The 25,402-nt window shown below is 42.2% G+C and overlaps 3 protein-coding genes across 3 annotated transcripts; all 3 read left to right on the forward strand.

The window, feature by feature from the left end:
* Positions 1–5,586: 5,586 nt before the first annotated feature.
* On the forward strand, positions 5,587–6,165 carry LOC118454522 (C2 calcium-dependent domain-containing protein 4C-like). Its single transcript, XM_087834587.1, has one exon. It carries the CDS (start codon positions 5,587–5,589, stop codon positions 6,163–6,165), a length of 579 nt encoding a protein of 192 aa, XP_087690713.1.
* Positions 6,166–10,173: 4,008 nt separating this feature from the next.
* LOC102794057 (uncharacterized) lies at positions 10,174–15,670 on the forward strand. Its single transcript, XM_035909725.2, has 2 exons — positions 10,174–10,892; positions 13,405–15,670. The coding sequence occupies exons 1-2, from the start codon at positions 10,658–10,660 to the stop codon at positions 15,039–15,041; spliced, it is 1,872 nt and encodes a 623-aa protein (XP_035765618.2). The 5' UTR covers positions 10,174–10,657; the 3' UTR covers positions 15,042–15,670.
* Positions 15,671–19,286: 3,616 nt separating this feature from the next.
* On the forward strand, positions 19,287–24,989 carry LOC148096783 (uncharacterized). The gene is made up of 2 exons (XM_087834586.1): positions 19,287–19,638; positions 21,844–24,989. The coding sequence occupies exons 1-2, from the start codon at positions 19,353–19,355 to the stop codon at positions 23,040–23,042; spliced, it is 1,485 nt and encodes a 494-aa protein (XP_087690712.1). The 5' UTR covers positions 19,287–19,352; the 3' UTR covers positions 23,043–24,989.
* Positions 24,990–25,402: the final 413 nt, after the last annotated feature.

Here is a 25,402-nt window from a genome sequence, read left to right on the forward strand (position 1 = left end):
AAAGTGACTGGGCTTCTTAAAGCTTCTTGAATTTTCAGAATGTGAAACTGAAATAGAAGATGTGTCAGAGGACTACACATCTTCCATTTCAATTATGATGAAGATCAAGCAAGAAAGAGGAGTCAGCTGAGACAGGAATATTTGCAGTAATGTGAGGAAACACTGATCTGGTCTTCTATCCTTCCCAGTGACAGACGATGCATGACTCTCTCGTGCATCACAGAGAAAGACAATCTATCACAGTCCAAGCACATATGCCAGGTCCCATACTCCTTCAGTGGCTTTTCTACTCGAGTACTGAAAGCATTATATACAATGTATTCTGCTTGTATTATGCTTTTTAATTTTCAAATGCCAATGGATGCATCAGAGACCAAGTTGGGGTTCAGTAACTTGCCCAAGGACACCTAGGTAAGAACTCCAGACTAGAGCACACAGAGACTGAATGAGATAAAAACATGGGCAGTATGTGATGCCAGGTACAGCTGTACTTGGAGTGTACGATGGCACACCGTCTGGCCTGCAGTCAGGGCATGCGAGTTGTCCCTAACATTGCAGAAGGTTTCCAAAAGAAAACAATCACCAGTAACAACTTGTTTACTTCATATGCCCTTGGCCTGCAACTGCAGAAAAAGAAAGCTGTCCATGATGGGACCAGTACAGAGGAATAAACCTGAACTTCCTCCTGCACTTGTGTCAAATATGGACACGCCTTTGTTCTCATGAAAGTTTGCCTTCACTAAGACCCATGCCCTGGTGTTCCTACCATGCCAAAATATAGAAAAATGTCATGTATTGAGTCAGAATAAAGTTGAATAAGACCTTGAAACACAGAGATGAATGATATTTTATACTTTTATACTTACTGCTTTATAAATATAAATAAGTCGGACTCGTTCCCGGTGGGTGATGGGCTCCGCCAGGGCTGCCCTTTGTCACCGGTTCTGTTCATAATTTTTATGGACAGGATTTCTAGGTGCAGCCAAGTGGTGAGGGCTTTCGCTTTGGTGGCCTCAGAATCTCATCTCTGATTTTTGCGGATGATGTGGTTCTGTTGGCTTCATCGGGTGAGGGCCTCCAGCTCGCACTGGAACGGTTCGCAGCCGAGTGTGAAGCAGCGGGAATGAGGATCAGCACCTCCAAATCTGAGGCCATGGTTCTCAGCCGGAAAGGGTGGAGTGCCCACTCCAGGTCAGGGATGAGTTCCTCCCCCAAGTGGAGGAGTTCAAGTATCTCGGGGTCTTGTTCACGAGTGATGGGAGAAGGGAGCCGGAGATCAACAGACGGATTGGGGCTGCAGCTGCAGTAATGCAGACGCTGCACCGGTCCATCGTGGTGAAGAGGGAGCTGAGTGTAAAAGCGAAGCTCTAAATTTACCGGTCGATCTACGTCCCTACCCTCACCTATGGCCACGAGCTGTGGGTAGTGACCGAAAGGACAAGATCGCGAATACAAGCGGCAGAAATGAGCTTCCTCCGAAGGGTGGCTGGCCTCTCCCTTAGAGATAGGGTGAGAAGTTCGGCCATCCGGGAGGGGCTCAGAGTAGAGCCGCTGCTGCTCCACATCGAAAGGAGCCAGCTGAGGTGGTTTGGGCATCTGACAAGGATGCCCCCTGGGCGCCTCCTGGGTGAGGTGTTCCAGGCATGTCCCACCGGGAGGAGGCCCCGGGGCAGACCCAGGACACGCTGGAGAGATTATATCTCTCGGCTGGCCTGGGAACGCCTTGGTGTTCCCCGAATAAGCTGGAGGAGGTGGCTGGGGAGAGGGAGGTCTGGGTCTCTCTGCTTAGGCTGCTGCCCCTGCGACCCAGCCTCGGATAAAGCGGATGAGGATGGATGGATGCTTTATAAATAGTCAAACCAGTTGAGGTCATTTTTGAGCCCAAAGGACAACAGATGTGATTATTTGCTGCCAGTAAAAAACTTTAAGTAGTTTAAAAACAGCTTCCCAAATTAACTTCGACATAAACCCGTCTGTGATAATCTGTTAAAGCAACAAACTCTGGTTGTGAAACGATAATCACAATAACTGATGATTTTATTTATTTTGTTACCTGAAAACACCTGAAACATTTCGTATAAATGAGGTTTTATCAGACATAAATTTGAAATGGAATAAAGAAATAGTGTCAAAATGTTTGAATTAAGTTTTAATTAAAAGTGGGGGAAAAATCCACTTTATATTAATTAAGTATCAATCAAACCAGATGGGGTCATTTTTGACCCCTGAGGACCACAGGTGTGATTATGTGCTGCCATTTAAAATTTGTAAACGATTAAAAAAAACATTCTCACTAAAAATCAACATACAGCACTCTGTGGTTATTCAGATAGTCATAATAATATAAACATTTAAATATTTTATTGTCTCATTTTGTTTTCGCTCAAAAACAGAGTATATTTCATGTAAACAAGGTCGGGCGGCCCTAAAATGTAAAATGTAGGGTAAATTTTGTGTTAATGTGTTGGTCTTAAGTAAAACTAAAGTGTAACACTGAATTGATTGACAATTTATACTTTATACTTTAAAAAACACTCAAATGAAATGGGGACATTTTTGTCCCCTGAGGACCACAGGTACATGGAAATCGAGAGGACATTATGAGGATTAAACATCATATCACAAACTGCCCTGAGTAGGTTAAATATGAAGCCTGGTGTGGTCAGCTGATCATTACATTTCATGAATTCTCCAGTGTTCAAAGTTTTTAAGTTATGTGACCTCTGAAATAAAGAAAAAATACAGGGTGTATCAGAAAGAATCATCAGATTTCAAAGTACTTGAATTCTGCAACTGTTCACCGGTAACCATTAAAACACATACAGCTTGAAAGAACATATAATGGAGTTTCACATGGTTCCTGGTGTTGCGCTAAAAAGTGATTTCTTATTTGCCAAAAAACCTGCAGACCTGCTCACCATATGGGCTGAGTTTGACTGTCATATTGACATACACCGTGTGTCTGGAGGGGACACATTTAACACTTGTGAACATTGTAAATCTCTTTGATATACCCTGTATATAAAAAAGTCAGTGAAAATGTCCAGATGTCTTTAAAAACATGAAATGAAGCAGGAGGAATATGGAGGTGGTCTTCATCTGGAAACCTGAAGAATATGAATGTTGTGTGGTTAAGTCAGCATGGCCCCACCCTGTTTGTGATATCTAAGCAGTTGTTTACCATGCAACATAAATCCTGTGTTATCAGAAAGAAACTTATTTAATGAAACATAAACATGGGATCAATGTTGGAAAAAGTTCCTTAATCCAACAAAAAGTCACAGGGTTATAACGGTCTGTGATATATTAACAGATTCATTGATACAAAAAAAGTGAAAAAGGTTGTTCCTAAAATCAAATTCTTAGATCAGTGAAGGAGAAAACAGGTTCCTAAAATGCGAGAAAGAAAAGATACAAAATAAAATGTCTTTTTAAAAGCATCAGACATCCAAAAGAAAACAAAGTAGAAAAATAAATAAATTGAGAGCCACGTAAATCAGATGATTCCACTGTAATTAAGGTGGACTACACCTTTAACAGGTATGTGGCGTCATTGGCTGCTGCTCAAATACACCTGAGAGTGAACCCTGTGTGATAAGTTGAGCGTGTGCAGACAAACTTTCAGGTTGTTCTGGAAGCCTGAAGGTGTGGATGTGAGGACATGCTGCCCCCACCTGAATGTTATATTGTCCATGAGGTGAGCAGCAACAGGCAGAGTAATACAGAGATCTTCTGATGTGACTGTTTCTGCTAAGTGAGAACTTTGACTTCAGCTACTTTATGTGTATATAGAGTCTTCAAACCTCTTTAGTGTTTACAAGCTTTTAAATGTTTGACTGCAGGACTTCCACACCCACGTTTTGTGAAGTACAGCCTCTAAATAGTTCCTGTGTGATAAGTTGAGCGTGTGCTCAACTTATCACACAGGTTTAACTTATCACACAAACGGTTTGAGACACTTGGCGCACAAAGCTAACTAAATTATAGTCCTTCAGTGCCTCTAAAACCTTCTCAGTCACTCTAGGAAATGCACATGATTTGTAATCAAAGTTTAATTGCTTTCATGAACTTTTCGTGCTTAGTTCTTGGTGAGTGAACCCAGTCAGGTCCAGTTCAGTGGTTCCAAAGATTGGGAGATGCTTGCTAAGACATCTACTTTTTTTTTTTTTTTTTCCCAGCATCCCTGCAGCTTCAGAATTGCTGTAGATCGGGGTGTCCAACTCGGGCCTTGAGAACTACTGTCCTGCAGCTTTTAGACACATCCTTGTTCTGACACACCTGAATCAAATGAAGGGCACCAGGCCTTTGCCAAACTTGATGACATGCTGAGGAGGTAATCCAACCATTTGATTCAGCTGTGTTAGAGTAGGGATGCATCTAAAAGCTGCAGAACAGTAGCTCTCAAGGACTCGAGTTGGACGCAACTGCTGTAAATGAAATGGTTCTGATTTTTCCCAGTAACATCATCAGAAGGTTGTGACTACAAAGTTTAACACAGCCAGCTTTGCTTTGCCCTGGCAGCTTAAACAAACCCAAACCACAGGTGAAAATAACAGTATTGTGAAAGCAGTTCTCAACTCTCTGTTAAGCTGGGCTCTACTTTTCTGCTTTGTATCATAAAATTGATCATATGGCTGATAAACATGTTAAATTATTTTCTGGTCTTCATGTGAATCACATGAAGCGTGAATCTTTTTTCCACTGCATGCATAAATCAATATTTTGTACACCAAACATGTAAGGTCAGAAAGACCGTCCATGTGAATGAACACTTAAAAATTTCTGCAAGAAATTGTTTGCAGTTCTGAGTATGCATTTTTCTAAAATTGATAGTGATTTTATTTAATAGTTTTAAACCTCTTACAGGATTAGAATTTTCTCAAATGGTGTGAATGGATGATGGGATGAGATTGAAGGGAGAAAATTATTAAAGGGTTATTTTCCCAAACCATGAAATGTTAAAAGCCAGTCATTTAATATGTGATGTCACCACTATTATGCAAAAATAGAGATTACATTGTACTTGAAAATAAAGCATTCCTTTTTACGATGACGCTTGCCTAAAATACAGTTTAGCTCTTGGGAAAATATTTTCCAAATGTGTACATTCAAAAAGCTTAGATGATATTTGGCACACATCCCACGTGGAAAATCTGGACAGAATTACTACAGCATAATGTCCTCTGCTTGACCAGAATTTATTATTATTTTTTATGTTAGTAATTTGACAAGCACTCATTCTGATGAATGATAAAACTACAGAAATGACTGTCATTTTATTTTTTATTTATTTATTTTTTTGTAAAATGGCACCAATAGTGGAAATGCCCCAGAGTGGTAAAATGGAATACCTGAATTGCTGTGAAGGATTTTATCTAAGCATGCTCAGGGCTGCCATTTGTTTCTAAGGTGATGGCTGCACATTAGAGCTGAAACTTTAATGTATGCATGCATCCAGTCTAAAGTTTCCTGTCCCACAGCCTCAGGAAGGAGATGTGATAATCATAATCATTTTCAGGTGTTTGTTCTATGTTTGCAGAAATATCAAAGAGACCACCTATAACAACATTTTGGAAGGAAAGCACCATGTCGGCCTTTAAGCCTAGATCTTTGCAGACTCTGGTTCTAACCCCGGAGAAGATCCCGAGTTTCTTTCTCCTACCCTGCACTCCGCGGCCTTATCCGGTGTCCCCGGAGCGGACCAGACTACTTTCTCATCATGATGGTGATAGTGAGAGCCCCCCTGAGAACCCACCTAGCCCTGCGTCCTCTCCCAGATTCCACACACCCCTACCAGTCATTCACTCTCACACTGCCACTGCTGCTGCAGTATCTGCGGATGTAGACATGGACCTGACCACGCGTGCAGCTATGTCGCTGTGTCACGTGCCGAAGGTGACCACGCCCTACGGTTTCCGCAATGTGTTGGCTGTGAGCCCCTGCACACGGCGACGGGAGTCCCTGTTTCATCGGAACAAAGGAGACTCCCACACTGTATCTGACCCAGCAGACCTTGGTCCTGGTCCCAGTCCTAGCAGGCGTGCTAGGACTGCATCCCTGCATCCAATGAGGACTCTGGGTCTGCAGGTCATTAAGGCACTCCAGAGACCTGTAGCTACTCTAAAAGCTCTGAGTCCTGCAATCCAAAGGACTACCCCCAAGTGATGTCACATACAACCACACCCATCCGATAGGTGGAGCAGATCTGAAACTGCTGCTGGTTTTAAGCTGTTTTAATAAAATGTTTGAATTACAGTTTCCTGTGTGTCTGAACAAGATTACTAAAGACTGTTCTATGCTTTTATTGTGACAATTCTCAGCAGGGAGAAATATTTCCTCTTCCTGTGGAGGAATTTAATTGTCTTGGCGTACACAAGCCTTATTTGGCAAATGTGTACATGAAATGATCCAAGCAGCAAAGGATAATGATAAATTACAAAAACCCACCAAAAAGTGTCTAAATTGAACCTGAATGACATTACTGGGGCTCATTCCAAATGGACTGCTGGTACTTATGAAAAAAATTGAAAACCCTTCCTTTTCCTCTAATTCAACAACCAGAATTGAACAATCAAAATGTTTCTACAAACACTCTTGATTTGTTCAGTATGAAAACCCAAACATCCATATCATCATATTCTAACAAATTCCTTTAAATCTGGTTAGAACCAGAGCCTGCAAAGATCTAGGCCTAAAGCCCGACATGGTGCTTTCCTTCCAAAATGTTGTTATAGGTGGTCTCTTTGATATTTCTGCAAATATAGAACAAACACCTGAACAACGTGGAGAGGGTGTCCTCCTTTAAGTTCCTCGGCACCCACATATCCGAGGACCCATCCTGGTCCACAAACACATCAGCCCTCGTAAAGAAATCCCAGCAGCGCCTCCATTTCTTGAGGGTTCTGAGATACAACAGGCTGCAGACTGAACTAGTGTCCTTCTACCGTGCCACGATCGAGAGTGTGCTGGTGCACGCCATCCCTGTGTGGTACCCTGGTTGCACAACAGCTGACAAGAAGAGACTACAGAGGGTCATCAGAACTGCAGAGAAGGTGATCGGCTGTCCACTGCGCTCCCTGGACTTAATTGCCAGCTCAAGATGTCTCTCCAGAGCCAGGGCAATTATAAAGGACCACCTCCATCCTAACCACCACCCCTTCAACATCCTGCCCTTTGGAAAAAGGCTCAGATCCATCAGGTGCAAAACCAACAGACTAAAGAACAGCTTCTTCCCGTGGGCTGTCAGAACTCTTAATGCAAACTAAGACTTCCCCAACACATCCACCCTGACACTGCTGTTGATCATCTATGTGCAATATCTCAGTCTTTCCATGTTCTGTGCAATATTTTTGGCTCATGTGCAATTATTTTGGTCCCAGTCTATTTCAATGTTTCCTACACATACACCATGTATATGGTTCCACTCACATATACATACATATACACTGTTTTATATTTTATTCTATTTATTTAATTATTTATTTTCCACCTTCGTTGTATATTGGTTTCTCTTCTTCGTACTTTAGCACCTTTGTGGTTCAGCTACCCAATTTCGCTGTGCAAGAAACTGCACAATGACAATAAAAATCTCTAAGTCTCTAACAAGCCCTGAAGTATGTAAAGAAGCCCTTCGTTAAAAGTGCAGACTTTAGTGTTCAGCTTCAACGTCAAAAAATAAACAAAAAAACAGAGAAATATTGTTGGCTTAAATTTAAACTCTTTCATTTGGAGGTAATAAAGGAAGGGACAGATCTGGTTTGAACTTTGATAGTTTCCACACCTTCTCTTTTCTCAAAGTACGATTTTTCTTTTAACAGGAAGAGTAATAAAATCCCAGACTACCAGTTACAAAACATTTGCTGTCAAAGGTAATCGTAAATTCTGTGACTAGAAAAAACAGTGTTGGAGGAATACTATATCATTATTTTCACCAGATAGATTAAAAATGGCTGTGATGGCTTTAACTCCAGTAAGGGTTAGGGATTTTTTGATGTTTTTCATTTTGTTAAGCTGAACTCTATTTTATTCATGCTGCTTTTGATCAATGTGCATTAGTTTCTCCTGTAGATGTCAGAAAGTCAGCAAGGGTTTGTTTTCAGTAGTCAAAAAACTGCTGCTGTTCTGGAGCTTTTGGTCACATCACATGAGCTTGATGATAGAAGTATTAAAGTGGACCAGTTCTGGTTCTCCTTATTTGCCATTACCCACCTCTGGTGGTGAGGGCAAATAAGGGATGTTGATATCAAACATGAGCACAGTCCCAATAACGAGGTCAGTGTGTGAGCCAAATTTTCAGTCTGCCCTGAACAGTTTAGTTTACCATAGTTTCTCCTACTCTTGGATCAAAAGATGTCAAATGGATAATAAACACAAGCCTTTGAGAGGGGCAGCAAAGAAGAAAATTCTTGTTTCAGATGAGAGCCTCCTTTTAAAGCTCCTCTAGAGAGTCCAAAAATTAAAAGACAAAGCTGAAAGTGATCAGGATGAATCAACTTTAATAAAAAAAAAAAAAAAAATCGTGGTTATACTTTTGACAAAAAAAAGGAAAAAAAAAGCTGTGTGCAGGAATGCAGGAGTGAACTAGAGCAAGGTCAAGAAACAAGCTCTCACAGATAGATGCTGGCTTAGGGTCATGAAACTGTGTAACAGGTTAGGGAAGGCAGGACTGTGTGTGTGTGTGTGTGTGTGGGGGGGGGGGGGGGGGGTGTCCATCCCTAGGTGAAGCTGCACTTGATGGAGGAGAAGAAGAGAGCCAATAAGGGAGTCTAAAATCTAAACAATGGCCCTTCTCAATGGTTTTTGACCAATCGGGTAGAAGCACATCTCTTTTATAAATATGTGTACCTCTAAGTTAGGGGCATCTCTCTTCCAAAAGTTGGTTACAGCAAGCTACTGCAGACTGTGGTTTTCTAACTCGAGAGCATGAATTATTTTGTTGCTTGAGGCAATAAATGAGTGAAACCCTCTTTCACCTTAGATAAAAAGAATGTGCTACAAATCTTTGTGACCCCGATGTGATATCTGGGAAAAGAGAAAGAATTGGATAAGATTTGCGACTGGAAATTTTCAGCAGAACCTCGGAGGACCCTTGGAATGCTGTTCATTCACTCATCATCATAAATAACTGAAAGGTGAGCAGACACCTGTTGGAGCCCTCTGCTTTTAAACTCTTTAGGGTCATCCATGCCTTATTTGCTCCTCTTGGTGGAGCAATGAAGCAATGACCTCTGCAGGAGGAGTTAAAGAGCTCCAGCTCTGCTGGTGGATCCAGTCCATCCACGTCAATTAGGTACCTACAGACCAGGTACCCAATGTGGTTCACGCCATAGGTGCAGTGGACTTAAATCAGCTTGTCGTTGTCCTGGCTCTCATTCAGGAAGTGCCTCGCTTCCCATTTGAAGCTCAGGATGGAGGCATCAGAGGAAACATGGTGGTCTTTGATGAAGATCTTGATGTAAAAGTAGGACTGCAGGATGTCGATCAGTTTGTAGTACCTAGTCGTGAAGGTCCTGACTCTCCAGGTCACAGACTATTTAAAAGGCACTTTGAATGCATTGAATCAAGTCCCGGGGATCCTCTGACCAGCCACTGGTCTGGCACATCCTTCTTCTTTTTCAGATGGGACATCTGCACAGCTATGACGTTTATACTCCCATCTGAAGCTTTTAGACCTGAAATCTGTCTCATTAGCTGCCCTAAAAAAAATTAAATACCCCCCCCCCCCCCCCCCCCCCCCACACAACACTGCTTTGAATGAAGGTGCAGTTTTAACATTCATATAGTGTGAGCATCATGCAGCATCATTGGGAACATTATAAGAAATCCGGACCTCTCAGATCACCTGCTTTCTGTCTCATGTCAGAGGTAAACCCGAAAAAGCAGTGCTAAGGACAGTAGCATAATATCCACTCCACCAGCCCATAATGTCCTTCGCAAATAATGGTCAGCTCTCCAGCCATAAAAAACGAGTCCAGAGGTTTCTGTTCCCATATACTTCCTACTAATACTAATACGATAGTGCAGTTTTTATTATTATAAATCCAGCTCCAGACTCTTCTGATTTTTGAAATCTGGTCGTAATGTGCCTGTGAAATGTCAGAATAATTTTATTAAAGATTCTTTAATAATCTTTATTAAATATTTATTTTATTTTATTAAAGAGTAACGGTCAGTTCGACAGACGTTAACACTATGCAGGTTGGATGATGTCTTCACTAACCTCTATATTTAAACTCAGTATCTGCTTGTTAATGGTTCTGGTACATGCAGAAATTAACAGGAGACGTTAATTGACAATTTACCTAAAGCTTTATTATTGAAGCTGTAGATCTCCGTAAATTAGTGAAGACGTTTTAAATTGAGGTGTTTTTGACAAATTTCGTGAACAGTTCGTATCACGTGATGCATTGACATTTGAAGCGTTTACACGACACTGGAAGAAAAGTGAAAGCTGGACACTTTAAACTGAAACCTGAATAATTTTACACCTTATTTCTCCGCCGGACGTTTCTGTCGGATTTTAGCTGGTAGCATAATAGCAGCTGTAGAGTCACTTTCCGGTTCACGCAGGAAATGAGCGTCCGCCTCCAGTGACGCTTGCCCGGCGATCCCGGAAGTGTCTCGTCCTGTTTACATTCTGCTCTTTGTTCGCTGCAAAATGTCGAAAAAGCGGTCCGAGAGCCGCAGGCTGAAGGCCACCATCGAGCAGCGGATGGCGGCGGCCGCTCAGGAGATCTTCCGGCTGCTGCATGAACGCAGCCGAGCCGAGCTGCCGGAGCTACGGGAGCTGCTGGCGGAGCGGCTGTCGGCGGCCATCGAGCTCATCCTCAACGCGTTCGAAGCGAGCAGAGCGGCCGAGAGAGGCGCGGAAGATCCCGGTGGGGAGCGCAAAGGTCAGTGTCCACATTCAGCACCACACTGCAGCCTCAATTAGTCCCATTTACTGGCGCGCTCACGGTCCTCCCCCAGATCTTTTAGTGCTCATTCTTCTGTTTATATACGACAGGTCTGCATGTATAAACAGATTTTTAATGATAACTTTATCTCCTTTCTGCATTTAAATACTCCGAATACTACATGGATTTAATGAAGTATTTGCACACAGTGCTATCAGGAAACATTACCTGTCAGTGTGGGAGTTTAGCCAGTAAGCACATCACGTTTATTAGTTTCACATAAATAAGTACTAAACTAACACGAGGCTCAAGAATGCTTGAGACTTCGTTTCAAATTTAGGATTAAAATACAGACCGAGCTGAAACAGTGTTGATGTGATGATGCTGGAATAAAGGAGCAGACATGAGAAACTGTGCAATGACAGAAGGAGACCAGATGCATGAAGATGAAAAAGATGCTGGAGATGGTCCGAGACAAAGAGATCCTTTCTGTACTTCTAGAGCTTAATAGTTCTTATTCGTAAGGGCTTTAAAAAAAGTTTAATTCAGTTCAATTCAATTCAGTTGTATTTATAAAGAACTGAATCACAACAGCAGTCACCTCAGGTGGCTTTATATTGTTGTAAGGTACAGTCGTGAGTGCATGCTCAAAATCAACAGAAGCAAATTCACGATACACAGAAGAGCTACAAATTACACTAGAGCACTGCGGACTGCTTCGGAGGCTTTTATCACCGACCCTTGCTACTAGATCTCGCCCACAGTGGAAATGTCTCAGGCGGTGTGAGAGGAAACAGAAGAGGGGTAAGCGCGGAGGCATCCGGAGTAGGTTAGCGGCTAATCCACACAAACCCGCTATTCCCACCATTGAACTGTCCCAATGTGCACTCCCCTGGACAGCAAGCTGGATCAGGCACGCTTACTTTGTTCCACTTTGAAGTCAATGAGGGAGTGTTGGGTCTTCGTGTTTGTGGAAACATGGCTTAACATGTTTCCACATGTTAACATTCCCAAAAGCGCCATTCAAGCACTTTTGGAATGGGGTAGGGGGTAAGGCTCATGGAGGGGAACTCTGTGTTTACATCAATGATGCCTGGTGCTGCCACCCTGTTGTGTCTTGGAAACACTGTTCACCTCTGCTACTATGATCATCAATTGCAGACCATTCTACCTACTAAGAGAACTTTCAGCCATACTGTTGAAAGTTGGCTGAAAGTTGCTGTTTATATCCCTCCCTGCTCCATTAACAATAATTGGAGTGAGGCACTGAATGAAATGTATCAGCATGTCAGTGAGCAGCAGAAGGCCCACCCAGATGCTTTTCTCATCCTGGTGGGCGATTTGAATCATGCAGACCAAAAGACTGCCCAAACTGGAGAAACACGTGGAAATTCCTATACGGGGAAACATGTAATGCGGCCTTCAGAGCCGGGGATGAGATGAGCCTAAGAACAGCAAGGGCAAACCTGCCATGTAGCATCGCCACCTTTTCACTGATTCCTCCACCCCACTTGCACACAAACTCTTGCCCACGAACACTTGGATTGTGTTGGGCACTGTTGCTTATAAAAGATTGTATTGTATTGTGTTGTATATAAGATTGTTATTTTATTTTTATTTCTATATTGTTTTAGTGTACAATGAGGGCCAGGGGAGCATTTCAGTTTAAAATTCCTGTGTATGACTGTACATATGGTGTTTGACAATAAAGCTGACTTTGACTCAATCAGATGACCCCCCCCTATGAGTAAGCACTTGGCCACAGTGAAAAGGAAAAACACCCTTTTAACAGGAAGAAACCTGTGGCAGGATCAGGCCCCACCAGTCATAGCCATCTGCTACGACTGGTGGGGGGTAAGGTGAGGAAGACAGGACAAAGACCCACTGGAAGAGAGCCACAGATTAATAATAACTAATAATTAAATGTGAGTGGTGTTAAAAGCTTTGTCTGCTGGATAGAAATTATCAAATTAATGTGTGGCTTTACTTGTGGTTCCTGCACTATTGTTCCTTTGGTAAAAAAGCAACTGAATTTATTAACAGATGGAAGTTTAAGCATTACTGCAGTTTTATTTTCAGCATGACAATGATCTCAAAAACACCACCAATGCAGTAAAAACATACTTGGATGGAAAAACATGTACTGGAACACTATCAGTAACTGGTCTCCCCAAATCCCGCGCCTCAACATTACTGAAGCAAACTCTGATATAAATGTTAATGTAATATACAAAGTTCAGGTATCAGTAGTTCAGTAAATTTAATCCCACGACAGCAAGAAAATGATTAATTTTAAACTACAGCAATGACAGGAAACAGAAGAAGCAAAAGTGTGTGCAAAACAAATCAGGCTTCTGGTGTGGACCAAGCAGAAAGGGCATCAGAGGGAAAGTATGGGTGGGGCTAGTGTTTAGGTAACACATCAACCTTTAAAAAAAAAAAAATCTATTACTAAAAGTGATAGAGTCACATGATTTAAATAATCACATGTCATGTATTTTCTCTCCAGAGTTGTGTTTGTCAGTTGGCGTCACGAGTCTCTCTGACAAGAAACATCTGAAGCCAAGCAACTCGATAGACAACCAACTGAAGGAGACTCTGCCTGGCACATCCTCCAGACCACAGACCATCTCTGAACTGGATCGCCAGCTGGCCTCTCCAGATGATCCAACGGGAGACGAAGAACAATGTGAGAACGACAAGCAGTTGGTGTCTCACCTTTGCAGAGTGTGTGGGAAGTCCTTTGACAGGAAAGGCTTTCTGATGAAGCACGTGGAGAAGCACTTGAAAGAGGCCGACTGTCTGTGTGGTCTGTGTGGTGAGCGTTTTGAGTCCAGTGATGGCCTAATGCTGCATCTCCAGATGCACCGTGACAGCACCAAGACATGCGATGTCTGCGGCAAGAAGTTTCCCTCAATCCGAGCTCAGGAGATGCACATGAGGATGCACACTGGAGAGAAACCTTTTAGCTGCGTTGTCTGCGGGAAAGGCTTCAATCAGAAGGGCAACATGGTAACCCACATGAGAATCCACACGGCAGAGAAGCCATTCACCTGCAACATCTGCCACAAAGAGTTCAGTCAAGGCAGCTCGCTTGAACGACACATGAAAGCTCACGACAGACAGACATCGCTCAGCTGCAGCTTTTGCGGAAAAGAATTTGTAAAGAGTGCTGAGCTGAGGCGACATATCCGGTGCCATGGATCAGATGAGCAAACGACCATCAGTAGCCGGCACAGAAAACCCAGCCTGACCCCTTCTCACTGCTGCAAGGTCTGCAGCAATGCATTTCACAACAAAGGAAACTTTGTGAGGCATGCAGAGACGCATCTAAACCACCCTGATTGTCTCTGTGGCATCTGTGGAGAGCGTGCAGAGTCCTCTGAGAGTTTGCAGCTGCACATCCAGAGTCACAGAGAAACAAGCCGGATCTGCGACGTTTGTGGCATAAGCTTCAGAGACATGGAGATCCACATGAGGACACACACAGGCCAGAAACCATTCAGGTGCAAAGACTGCGGGAAGGACTTCCCCAGAAAGGGATCGCTGGAGAGGCACATGAAGCTGCATGCTGGTGATCGGCCGTTTATCTGCGAGTTCTGTGGGAAGACTTTCATAGAAAACACAGTCCTAAAGAGGCACATCAAGAGCCACATGGGAGGGAAACCACGAATATACTCCTGTGAGGTCTGCGGCAAGAAGTTCACCATGAGCCAACACCTGGATGTTCACAAGAGGATCCACACTGGGGAGAAGCCATACACCTGTAGGGTGTGCGGGAAGAACTTCAGGCAGATCGGAAACCTGGACTCTCACATGAGGATCCACACGGGTGAGAAGCCATTTATCTGTAGCCTCTGTGGGAAGAGGTTTCGCCAGAAAATCTCACTGGAGACACACGAGAGGTTCCACAAGAAGGAGAAACCCTACAGCTGCCAGCTTTGCAATAAGGGCTTCGTACAGAAGATCGACCTGAAGAGACACATGCTAACGCACACAGGGGAAAAACCCTACAGCTGCCAGGAGTGTGGGAAGAGGTACCAGGAGAAACGCTCAGTGGAGTCACACATGAAGGTCCACAGGGGAGAGCAGCCTGTCAAAGACTGTCAAAGACAGGAAGTTCAGCCTGACTTCATCCAGCTGTGAGCTGCAGACACAGCTCCTGTTAAGTCCTCAGTTTGAGAAGCTGTTGCTTCATGAACATGTTGAAGTATATTTATGTTCCCATATCTTCAGAGATGATATACAGAGTGTCAGCTGGACAGAATTGAAATTACCATAAAGATCTGAGCTTCCTGCCAGACAGTATGGCTGCTTCTATGCAGAAATATTTGAGGTTTTTTTTTTTAAATTAAAACTACAACAGTCAAGATTCTAGTCTATCACTTTTAAATCACCTGAATGAAATGTGTAAAACTCAGGACAAGGAAGCTTCACAAGAGACAGCCCGCCTAAAAGAAGTATCCTTCAGGGGGCGGCACTTTCTGATAGTCTAGGAACAGCAAGGGTGGAGGCTCAAAACCTTCGAGCTAAAACTTTGAAACATGCATTAAGAAATTAGTTAACAATCTGTAATTTCTTTTACAAATTAAGTATTCTGGGAGCTCCACAGATAGAAATAGTTTTCAGTGTTTTTAACAACTGAGTTTTTCTCATATTATTTCTTGGTGTTTATGGAGCAACATAATAAACATATAAGGATGCTGGTAAACAGGTTGATTGTCCACAGCTACAAATCTTAAAAATGAAATAAAAAAAGTCTATTTTGGATTTTAGGTTGTGTTTAAGTTTCAAGTGAATACAGTACATAAATTAGGGCTGCCACGATTAGTCGACTAGTCACGATTATGTCGACTATCAAAATTGTCGACAACTAATTTAATAGTTGACGCGTCGTTTGAAGCTTTGTAAGATCCCAAAAGACGCAGGAATAAGTAGTAGGATTTAAGCGTGTAATAACGGACTGAAACAGAAGATGGCAGCACTGCATGTACAATGATGCCAGCTGCCGTTAAGCCCCGAATAAGAAGAAGCAGTGTCTGGTATTGTAGCTGTGTCCAAATTCAGGAACTGCATCCTCCTGTGCCCACATTTGTAGGCCGATTACATTACAGTGACACGATGAAGACTGTCCAAATTCGAAGACTCCGACAAATGCGCCCTTCATTTCCCCAGATTTGAAGGATGGGTCGGCTGTACACTTCGTGGCCCAACCTATCCCAGAATTCTTAGCGTGGCCCTGCTCCGTTTCCAACAATGGCGGCAGCTAGTTAGTTTTAATATTACTCTTATTATTCTTTCTGGGTCACAAAATAAACATTTAACATATTTTCAGGCAAGAATGTAGCTGTGTAAACCTCAAATATCTGCTCAGTTTATCAAGACACCACATATTTTCAAAAGAGCTCAGAGGTTTTCGGAGACGTCTGTTACCCACCAGCTCGATAGCTAGCCGGGGGCAAGGCTCACTAGAGCCCGTGAGAACACCGGCTCAAATCGTTTTCAAACCCACCGCCGTCTTTCGCTACTCAGGTTAAACATGATATATAAGTCACTTAGATAACTTAAAAATGTTATTGTTTGGCTTTTTTCAGTGTTTTATTTGTTCCTGAGTAAATCGGTTTGGCTGAGATTAAAGTTATAGTTTTTACACAGCTGAATAAACGTCAAGCAGACAACTGATTATCAGAAGTGTGAGATGCTCGAGAATATACCTGTTATATTTTAGATAGCAAGGAGCAGACGGCTGCATTTATTAAACGTCACTGAAACAATCTGCAAATTTCATTAAAATTTAATAAACTATCATCTTGTCTTTATTTTTAGTTAGCACATACCTTAAACACTTAAAGCTAATGATAGTTATATAAGAGCAGATGCATGCTGGTGCAATCAGCTGTACGTTTTACGTCCAGTGGATGCATGATCTGATTAGTCGACTAATCGCAAAAATAATCGGTGACTAGTCGACTATCAAAATAATCGTTGTGGCAGCCGTAACACAATGATTATTACAAGTATGTATTCATGTACTGTTTTGACCTTTTTATTCATACAAATATTTCCTACCATTAATTTGAATCTGCTTCTGTAACTATTTATTTTTAGATTTTTACAGGAATTATTCCATTGGTGGAGTGAATATAATCGAAGGTTGTGGGAAATATGTGCATGTTCGTGAACACAATCAGCAGATTGTGTTATTTTGCAATGAACTGTAGCTAGCTGAGCTGAGCAGCTCCAGAGTGTGTTGTGAAGTCCAGAGGTTTGAACAGGCAGGCAGGCATTGGGCAAACTCGCTGCTATTTATAAAATGTTTGTAGCCCAGTCCTGGATTCATACCGGACCAGGTGTCCCTTTCTACATCCCACACATTCAGCCAGTGTTCCACATTTTGATTGTCCTGCATTTTCATTTTGTATCTCACAGGTTTGGACATGGCAATGCTTTCGTCCCGCTAACTTAGAGGCTAGAATGTTTTGTAAGTCACTACAAAGAATTGGTATGAATATGATGGAAACTACCCAAAAGAAAGAAGAAACTGAACCAACAACACAAGCTGACAAACTGCTTCTCCCTAGGATGAAGCCAGTGGGAGGCACCGAGTCTTGTGAATTTTTTTTGTGTGCTATTTTGCAGTTTCATACAAGGATGAATTAGCATCATAATGAGCTTGAAAGAGTCATATCAGTCCATGGATGTACCCCCTGAAGCCCCACCTTGGGGAGAGTGGAGTGGTAAACTGACAGGTGGATTGGAGAAAGGTCTGCAGGGATGTGGTGTAGACAGAAGTGAGTTTTATCCTCAGATATGACTACGTGGGTTGAGGATACCAGCAGCAGGAATGAAATAAAATGAAATTTGTCTGTAATTTAAATGGCTTGGTCACTTTAAGGCCAAATGGAAGCTTATACAGCAAGCAACTGATAAGATCAGCAGTTTTATATAGGATAAAGATACGTTCCCATGCTCAGTCACCATAAACGCACAGTAAGCTATTAGAAACTGCTAGTCCATGACCGGGTCTTCACTTCACCTGCTGCTTGTCGTGTAGAGATGTTCAGGAGCTACTGTGTGTGTCACCAGTGTCTTTATGAATAATTATCCTTTCATTTGATTAAGATCCTGCTTTTTTTTTAACGGGGTACTTGTCTTATTTATAGGGATTGTCATGTCTCACCAGAGAAGGAAACAGGTGATTCATCAAAAGACTTGCTGCAGGACTAGAAAAAAGAGAAAAGAAAACTAAAAATAACAAGAATTGATATTACTGACAAACTTTATTAACAACCTGACTGCATCCAATGAGCTCTAGCTAACAGCGGCACCTGTGTCAGGTAAGTCCAAGCTGAGTGACAAACAGCAGCTCAGTGTTGACCTAGTCCTCTGACAGTAAACCAGGAGGACAGAATCTTGCTCCATCCGGCTGCTGCTCATGACGGAGCCAACAAGGCAGCTGCTGGACCACATGAGGACTATGGATTACTGTGGACTCAATCTAAACCCGATTCCTATTTCTTTAAACTTTATTAATAAAGTTGCAATTATTCAACAAACAAAAGGACAATTAGTATAAAGTCAAAGTATATAATCCAAGTATAATTTTTCAAAATTTATTATTAAGCAGTTTAAATTTCAGGTAACTAACTGTGCCATGCCTCTTTCTCTGGTCCATGTGCCAAAACAGACAAAGCGCTCTGAACCCAAGCAGAACACACTTTTATTAGAAGACACAGAAAGAGAATATTGATATCACTGGTTGAGAGTTTGGGGGAAGACTGCAGTTTAAACTTGGTCCCCCTGGTGTGGGTCCATCCCTCAGGTCATCTTACACTTTATGCAGCGAGCTTCTCTCCCCACTTCACCATGGCAACTGTCTCTTGTTCTCTGGTCAGCCCTGTAGAGAGCAAGAAAGAAGAGGAGAGGGGGAGCTCTGCCAGAATTTATATCTTATAGTTTTTGTGCTTTGCTGTGCCATACAGAACAGCATCCTATCACAACCCACACACAATCCTTGGGGCGGTGTCTTCTATTTGTTTGTGTCTGTTAGTATCAGTGTGTGCCAGTCTGCTTTCAATGCTCTATTCTACAATACCTAAACCTGTGATTAAAATTATGAGGTAGTTTAAAAATAAGTAAATTCTACCGCATGTGATGCTCCTCAGCCTCACCTGCTCATCATTGAATGCGCAACCTTTTCCTCATGGCTTTCTGATCAGTTGAGCTGCTGACTCACAGGCGGTTTACTTCTGGCTAAAAATGTCCCTCACAACCAGAAAGTAGCAAGGAGACGCCGGCAGATGTTCACAACTCTCCTCTGACTCCGAAAGCCTCCGCTTCAGCAGGGGCGCTGTTCGCTTTCTCCGCACCGCGCTCCTCGACGCGGAACTCGCAGCGTGTTTACCTTTCCACTGGCTCTCTTTGTCCCGGAGGCTCCCGGTGGGGAGAAGCCGCAGAATGTGCACCGTGCAGCTGCTGCGGGTGTCGGTCCACGAGCGGATCAGCGCCGCCGCCGAAGACTTCCTGCTGCGGCTGGAGAAGGGAGAAGAAGCAGCCGAGCTCCCAGCGCTGAGAGCGCTGCTGACCGAGCGGCTGACGGCGGCCGCGGAGGAGATCGTCGCTCTGTTGGAGGAGACCGTGGCGAGGTATCAGGACAGAGTGGAGCGCTCAGAGCGGGAGATCTGCCGCCAGAGGAGGCTGCTCGATGCCGTGCTCAAGCCCGAAGTCCGGCTGCACGCGGCAGGTCAGTGTCCGGAAACAGCCGAGCGCAGCCGAACCGAGCTCGCGTTGTCGGCTGATGTCCGCGCGCAAGAGTTGAGATTGCGTGCATCCCAGCAGATACAAAGTCAAATTATTGATGAGAAAAAGAAATGATCACTTTGTCTCTCGATCTCATTTTTTTTCTCATGTTCTGCAAAATTTTGGTAAATTTAATTTAAATTAAATTAAATTAATCCAAATGTGTCTCTATGACTTGAGTATTTTGTCACACTTTAGTGTTGTGCTCTAATGATAATTAGCAAATGTGAGATTTTCCAGTTTTCAGAGAGTAAACACTGTAGTGCAGTAACAGGAAAGTCACTGTGAATCAGACTCTGACAAGATATGAAATATAAAACATTCACTCCTGTTTATATTTGTTTTCCAGAACTGCCGTCTTTGATTGATGTTTTCTGGTAAAGTCTAATCTGACCTTCCTGGTCTCGAGTGTAACCACTGGTTTGCACCTTGTTGTAAATCCTCTAGAGCCACCTAATGTGACTCCAACTCTACATCCAACCACATGAACGATAAAAATAAATTGTGAGACTTCTTATTGTTACTGGCCCAAGAACATACCTAACTTTGCCATGAAAATGCTTGTCCATTTAATTTTGAGCTTCTGACAATGGCTCAGTTAGTCCACAGATAATGCACCAGGTCAGATAAAATCCTGAACTCAAGCAGAAGGTTTACACTTTTATTCACATCTTCACTAATTTAACATCCACTTTGGTCGTACACAGAGGTGAAACTGTCAGAGTGCCACAAATCACAGACCTGACTGTACATCACTCAAACTGCAACAGACAGCGTCTCTTGTCTTTCTGAGCTGTTATCAGCAATAAACTGATCGAGCATGGAAAGTTTTTAGTTCATAATGTTTTCATTTCACGAGAAAAAAAAGGAGGCAAGATAAAATGAAATAAGATCAGAGAGCCTTTATTATTCCCAGAGTTGGAAAATTAACATCACAGTAGGAGAGTAGACAGAACAGGGATAAATAGATGCACCAAATGTTAAACCCAGCAACATTTAATTATCTATAATTCTGGTCCAGTCGTGTGTACCGTCAACACTTATTTTGTCACACTCCAACTGTGACATCAGCAAAGCCCTATGTTTATACTGGCTCTTTGCAATTTTTTTCTTCAACTTCCTTCAGAAGGTGGTGCCAGTTTAGCTCAGTTGGATGAGCAGGCGACCATATGCCGCATGGCTGAGTGTGGCCGGCCCGGGTTTGAGTCCGACCTGCGGCACTTTGCCACATGTCTTTCCCTTCGCTTTTATGTCAGTTTTCACTGTGCACCTATCTGATAAAGCCAAAAAAATATATTAAAATTTTTTTTCTTCAGAAGCAGTGCTGACTTTTGGTCCACACCTCTGTTCATGAGCATAAACTAGGCACTTCCACAGAGTGTCTGTGGTCCTGCTATCACCTAGTTAGATGTTCTTCTCTGTGATGGACCACATCTGGTGATAGTTCCATTAGACCAGTCTGCAGCAGGCGAGGACCTGATTAATAAGCTACTGCACTGAGCACTGACCAGAACAACACGAAGGAAAGACTCTGAGAAAGGCAGCTGATTATTAATCCAATTTCACATATGCCACAAATTACATATTTAGTTTTTTGCCCCAGAAAGGTTGAAGTCCTCACTGGCTGTGCTCACATCTTTTCTCTTTCTTGTTTTATCTTCAATGTCATGCTGGTCTGTTGTATCGTAATTGCCCCCTGGGGATAAATAAAGTCTTTCTGATTCTGATTTCTCCTCACACCCAGCTGGTCATGGCAGATGTCCGCCCCTCCCTGAGCCCCTGATTTCCTCTTTAACAGTGTAGGATCTTTACCTTTTGTAAAATAAAGCACTTTGAGTCAACTTTATGTGATTTGGCACCACATTGTAAAGTTAAATAATCACACAGATCAAAAATATTCTCATTCTGTTCCCTCTGCTCTCTTACTTTCTCCAAAACAGAGATACGTTTAAGTGTACAGGGTTAAGAAAGTGTGCTTCTGGCTCTTGGCATCCCAATTAGTCATGTGCCTATGATGGTGTCACAAATTGACCCCGAGCTGCTTCTTCTGCATAATAATCTGTAGTGGACATCATAACATATATGATGGTACAACATATTTCTGCTAGGATTGAAAGAGAACTGAGATCACATTTTGTGTCTGTTTCAGAGTTTCCTTCAGATGTTCAGCAGCCGTTGGGGAGCAAAGATGAAGTTTCCCGTGAACACCAGGAGAAGAGCTCCAGCCTGGACCCGGGGGAAGACCCAGTGCCCCCACAGATTAAAGAGGAAGAGGAAGAAGCCTGGGCCAGTCAGACAGGAGAACAGCTTCGGGACCTGCAGGTAGCTGAAATCACCACGTTCACATTCAGCCCTGTGCACGTGAAGAGTGAAGATGATGAGGAGAAGCCTGAGTCCTCACAACTTCATCACTGCTGGACTGAGGAGAGCAGAGGCTCTGAGGGAGGACCAGAAGCAGACAGGAACTCAGATCCAGATCCACTGTTACAGCCTGTTAGTGAAGACAACTCTCTGGACTCGACTGAAACTGATGACAGTGACTGTGACTGGACACAAACAAAGGAAGCCCAGTCAGGTAGAGATGTTAAAAATCCTGACATTGATGTTGGCACTGTAGTCAAGGAGAGACCATTTCCCTGCTCATATTGTGGGAAAAGATTTAGCCTTAAGGGAAATTTGAACAGACACATAAGAGACCACACAGGAGAGAGACCATTTCCCTGCACAGACTGTGATAAGTCATTTAAAGACAGTGGCTCCTTAACGGCACACATGCGATGTCACACTGGGGAGCAACCATACAGCTGCTTGTTCTGTGGGAAAAATTTCAGTGGGAGGGGAAACATGACCAGACACATGAGGATCCACACAGGAGAGAAACCGTTCACCTGCTCAGTGTGCAATAAAAGTTTTCATGTTAAAGAACATCTCAACAGACACATGAAGTACCACACAGGGGAGAAACCTTTCAGCTGCTCTGTCTGTGGGAAAGGCTGTGCTCAGAAAACAGACCTAAAGAAGCACATGAGAGTTCACACAGGAGAGAAACCCTTCAGCTGTCCTTTCTGTGGAAAGTGCTGCGCAGAAAAAGGAGACCTAACCAAACACATGAGAGTCCACACAGGAGAGAAACCATTCAGCTGTAATATCTGTGGGAAAAGCTGTGCCCAAAAGGGGAGCCTGAAGATCCACATGAGGATTCACACAGGAGAAAAACCGTTCAGCTGCTCTGTTTGTGAGAAACGTTTCACTGTTACGGGACATCTAAAGAGACACATGAAGCTGCACACAGCAGAGAGTCATCCGCCTGAGTCTGCAGAGGCACATTCAGGCAAAAGTAGAAAATGATGAGTCAGCAAACACATTGCGACGCACAATGGCCTTCTCAGACTGATCAGCTGTTGCTGGAGATGGACCTGATAAAACATACAATCATTTACAATGAGCGAGAATGTTTCTTTGTTCTACAACCAAATCAAAACAGGCTTATAAAAAATGGCGAGTTTTGATAGGAGCGTAACAGTTTGTCTTTTTACCAGGAGCTGTGAATGCATCTCTTACAAAGCTTGATGTCCTATTTATTAAAAAGTGCATGGGGAAATATGTTTCACATGAATCTGACAGGTGTGAAAAAAAGTACATCCTCATATGCACTTTTTTCCAGATGCAGTGTTCCTTTTAATAAACCACCAGGAAGGGCATTTATGTGGATCACCCTGGTATTCACCGGCAAACTCTCACATTCAGCTTTAAATGTTCAAGAAAAAGGTCTGCATGCACAAGTGTTACTGCAGGACCTGTAGTGTGTTCAACAATCAGATTTATTATTGTCGGATCAAAGCGCCTTTGGTTGACTGTTGTTGTGAACTTGCGATTATTTAATTAAAATTAAACTCAACAAATCTGCTGCTGTCCAAATGAATGTTGCGATATTGTTTGAAATTGAGGCTTTGATCAATCTGGTTTAATTTTTCTTTTTCTTTTTTAATATAACGTGAACATGGGCCTTTATGGTCAGAACAAGGATGTGCTAAATTGTAGGCATCCAGATGTGGAGAAGAAAAGTCAGTTTTGTAGAAAGGTCACGTCACAATCACATCAAGATTTTAGAAATGGGAGTGGGAAGTGCCATAAATCCTGTTTATAAATGAGAACCTATTTGTGTGGTTTGTGTTGGAGAGGCACAACATCTGACTCAAATGAAAGGCCACTGAAGTCCAAAGAGAAAATTTGTGGTTTTAATGTTTAGTCGCAAAATTATCAGTTGAGTTTGTACTGAAGAACGTCCTGCAAACCACTTAATGAAGAGTTTGGTAGGAATCATCAGTAGAGTCATGACTCAAGTTCTACTTGATGATATAAATGACATATCATGTACTTTAAAAAAGTCTTCACTCTGCTGTCCTGCTACAGAAACCGCTTTAGTGAAGGTTATACATTAGCTTCTCATGTCCTCTGACAGTGGACTCATCTCTGTGCTTGTCCTGGTAGACCTCAGAGCAGCGTTTGATACTGTTGACTATAATATTCTATTATTATTAGAATATTATAGACAGAGCATGCTGTAGGTAGGTACGGCGCTGCAGCGGTTTGAATCATATCTATCTAATAGACTGTAAATAGGAGTTCTCTTCACACACTAAGGTTAATTATGGAGTTCCTCATTAATTATGATACTGTCCCTGCGATAGCACATATTTTCACTGCTATGCAGATGATACCCAACTTTTTTTATCCATTAAAATCGGAAAAATTAAATATATGTGTTTCAACCTCTGTGGACCCACAACAACAAAACACAACAGCAGTCGCCTCAAGGTGCTTTATATTATAAGATGAAGATCTAACGATAATCGTATTTACTGTCTCTGAGACTCAGACAAGACTTTCTGTCAGATTTATGGAAACATGAGTTTGGGTTTGAAAAGGATTCTGGAAGAATCAGGACTCCAGCTCATTTTTATATCCACAGCTGTATAAATCATTGTTTAGAGCTGATTTCACTGAGAAACAAATGGATTCAGCTTTATTATCCCATCAGTGATCTCTCACAGAATAACTACCTGTTTATTTTCAATGAACCTGCGAGGAGCTGCACACTTTGTAAAATTGATAAAACACCCGTGTGTCTCTAAGAAACACTAACCTGGTTTTCTTAAATTACTTTGCCAGAAAAAGATTTGCAGCAGTTTTCATTTGTTGTTTTTTTTTTTTTTTACAGTTAAATTCATATATATATTAATTTAATATGATGTACCACCAGAGTAAATGTAAAAAATCTTTTATGTGAAAACCTTTAACAGAAAATTAAAAATAGTTAAATGATAATTCCTGCTGAGTTTTCCTTTACTGTATCACTGACTGAGCTGTGGACTTTTTCCATGGAATTTGTTCTGTCTGGTGTCACTGAGCTGAGAATCAAATCAGTGGTCAGAGCTCAGTCAAAGGTCAGTGGAGGACCACAAGAGCCACATACATTAAAATAAAGAATTCTGTGCTTAAATAATGTTGTAGAATAAATTCTGCATTTTAAAAAATATATCATTTTATTTATTCATTTATATTTATTTAATCATTGATTTATTTATAACATTACTAAATTTATTTATTATTGGATAATTTAATTTTAAATAAAAACACTATTTTACTCTATAGTACTTTATTATTAAGAGCAAATGTATTAGTTACACAAAGTTGTTTATAATCTA

This window comes from Neolamprologus brichardi, chromosome 22 (genome assembly GCF_056152115.1).
Source record: "Neolamprologus brichardi isolate AB-2024 chromosome 22, ASM5615211v1, whole genome shotgun sequence".
NCBI lineage: Eukaryota > Metazoa > Chordata > Actinopteri > Cichliformes > Cichlidae > Neolamprologus > Neolamprologus brichardi.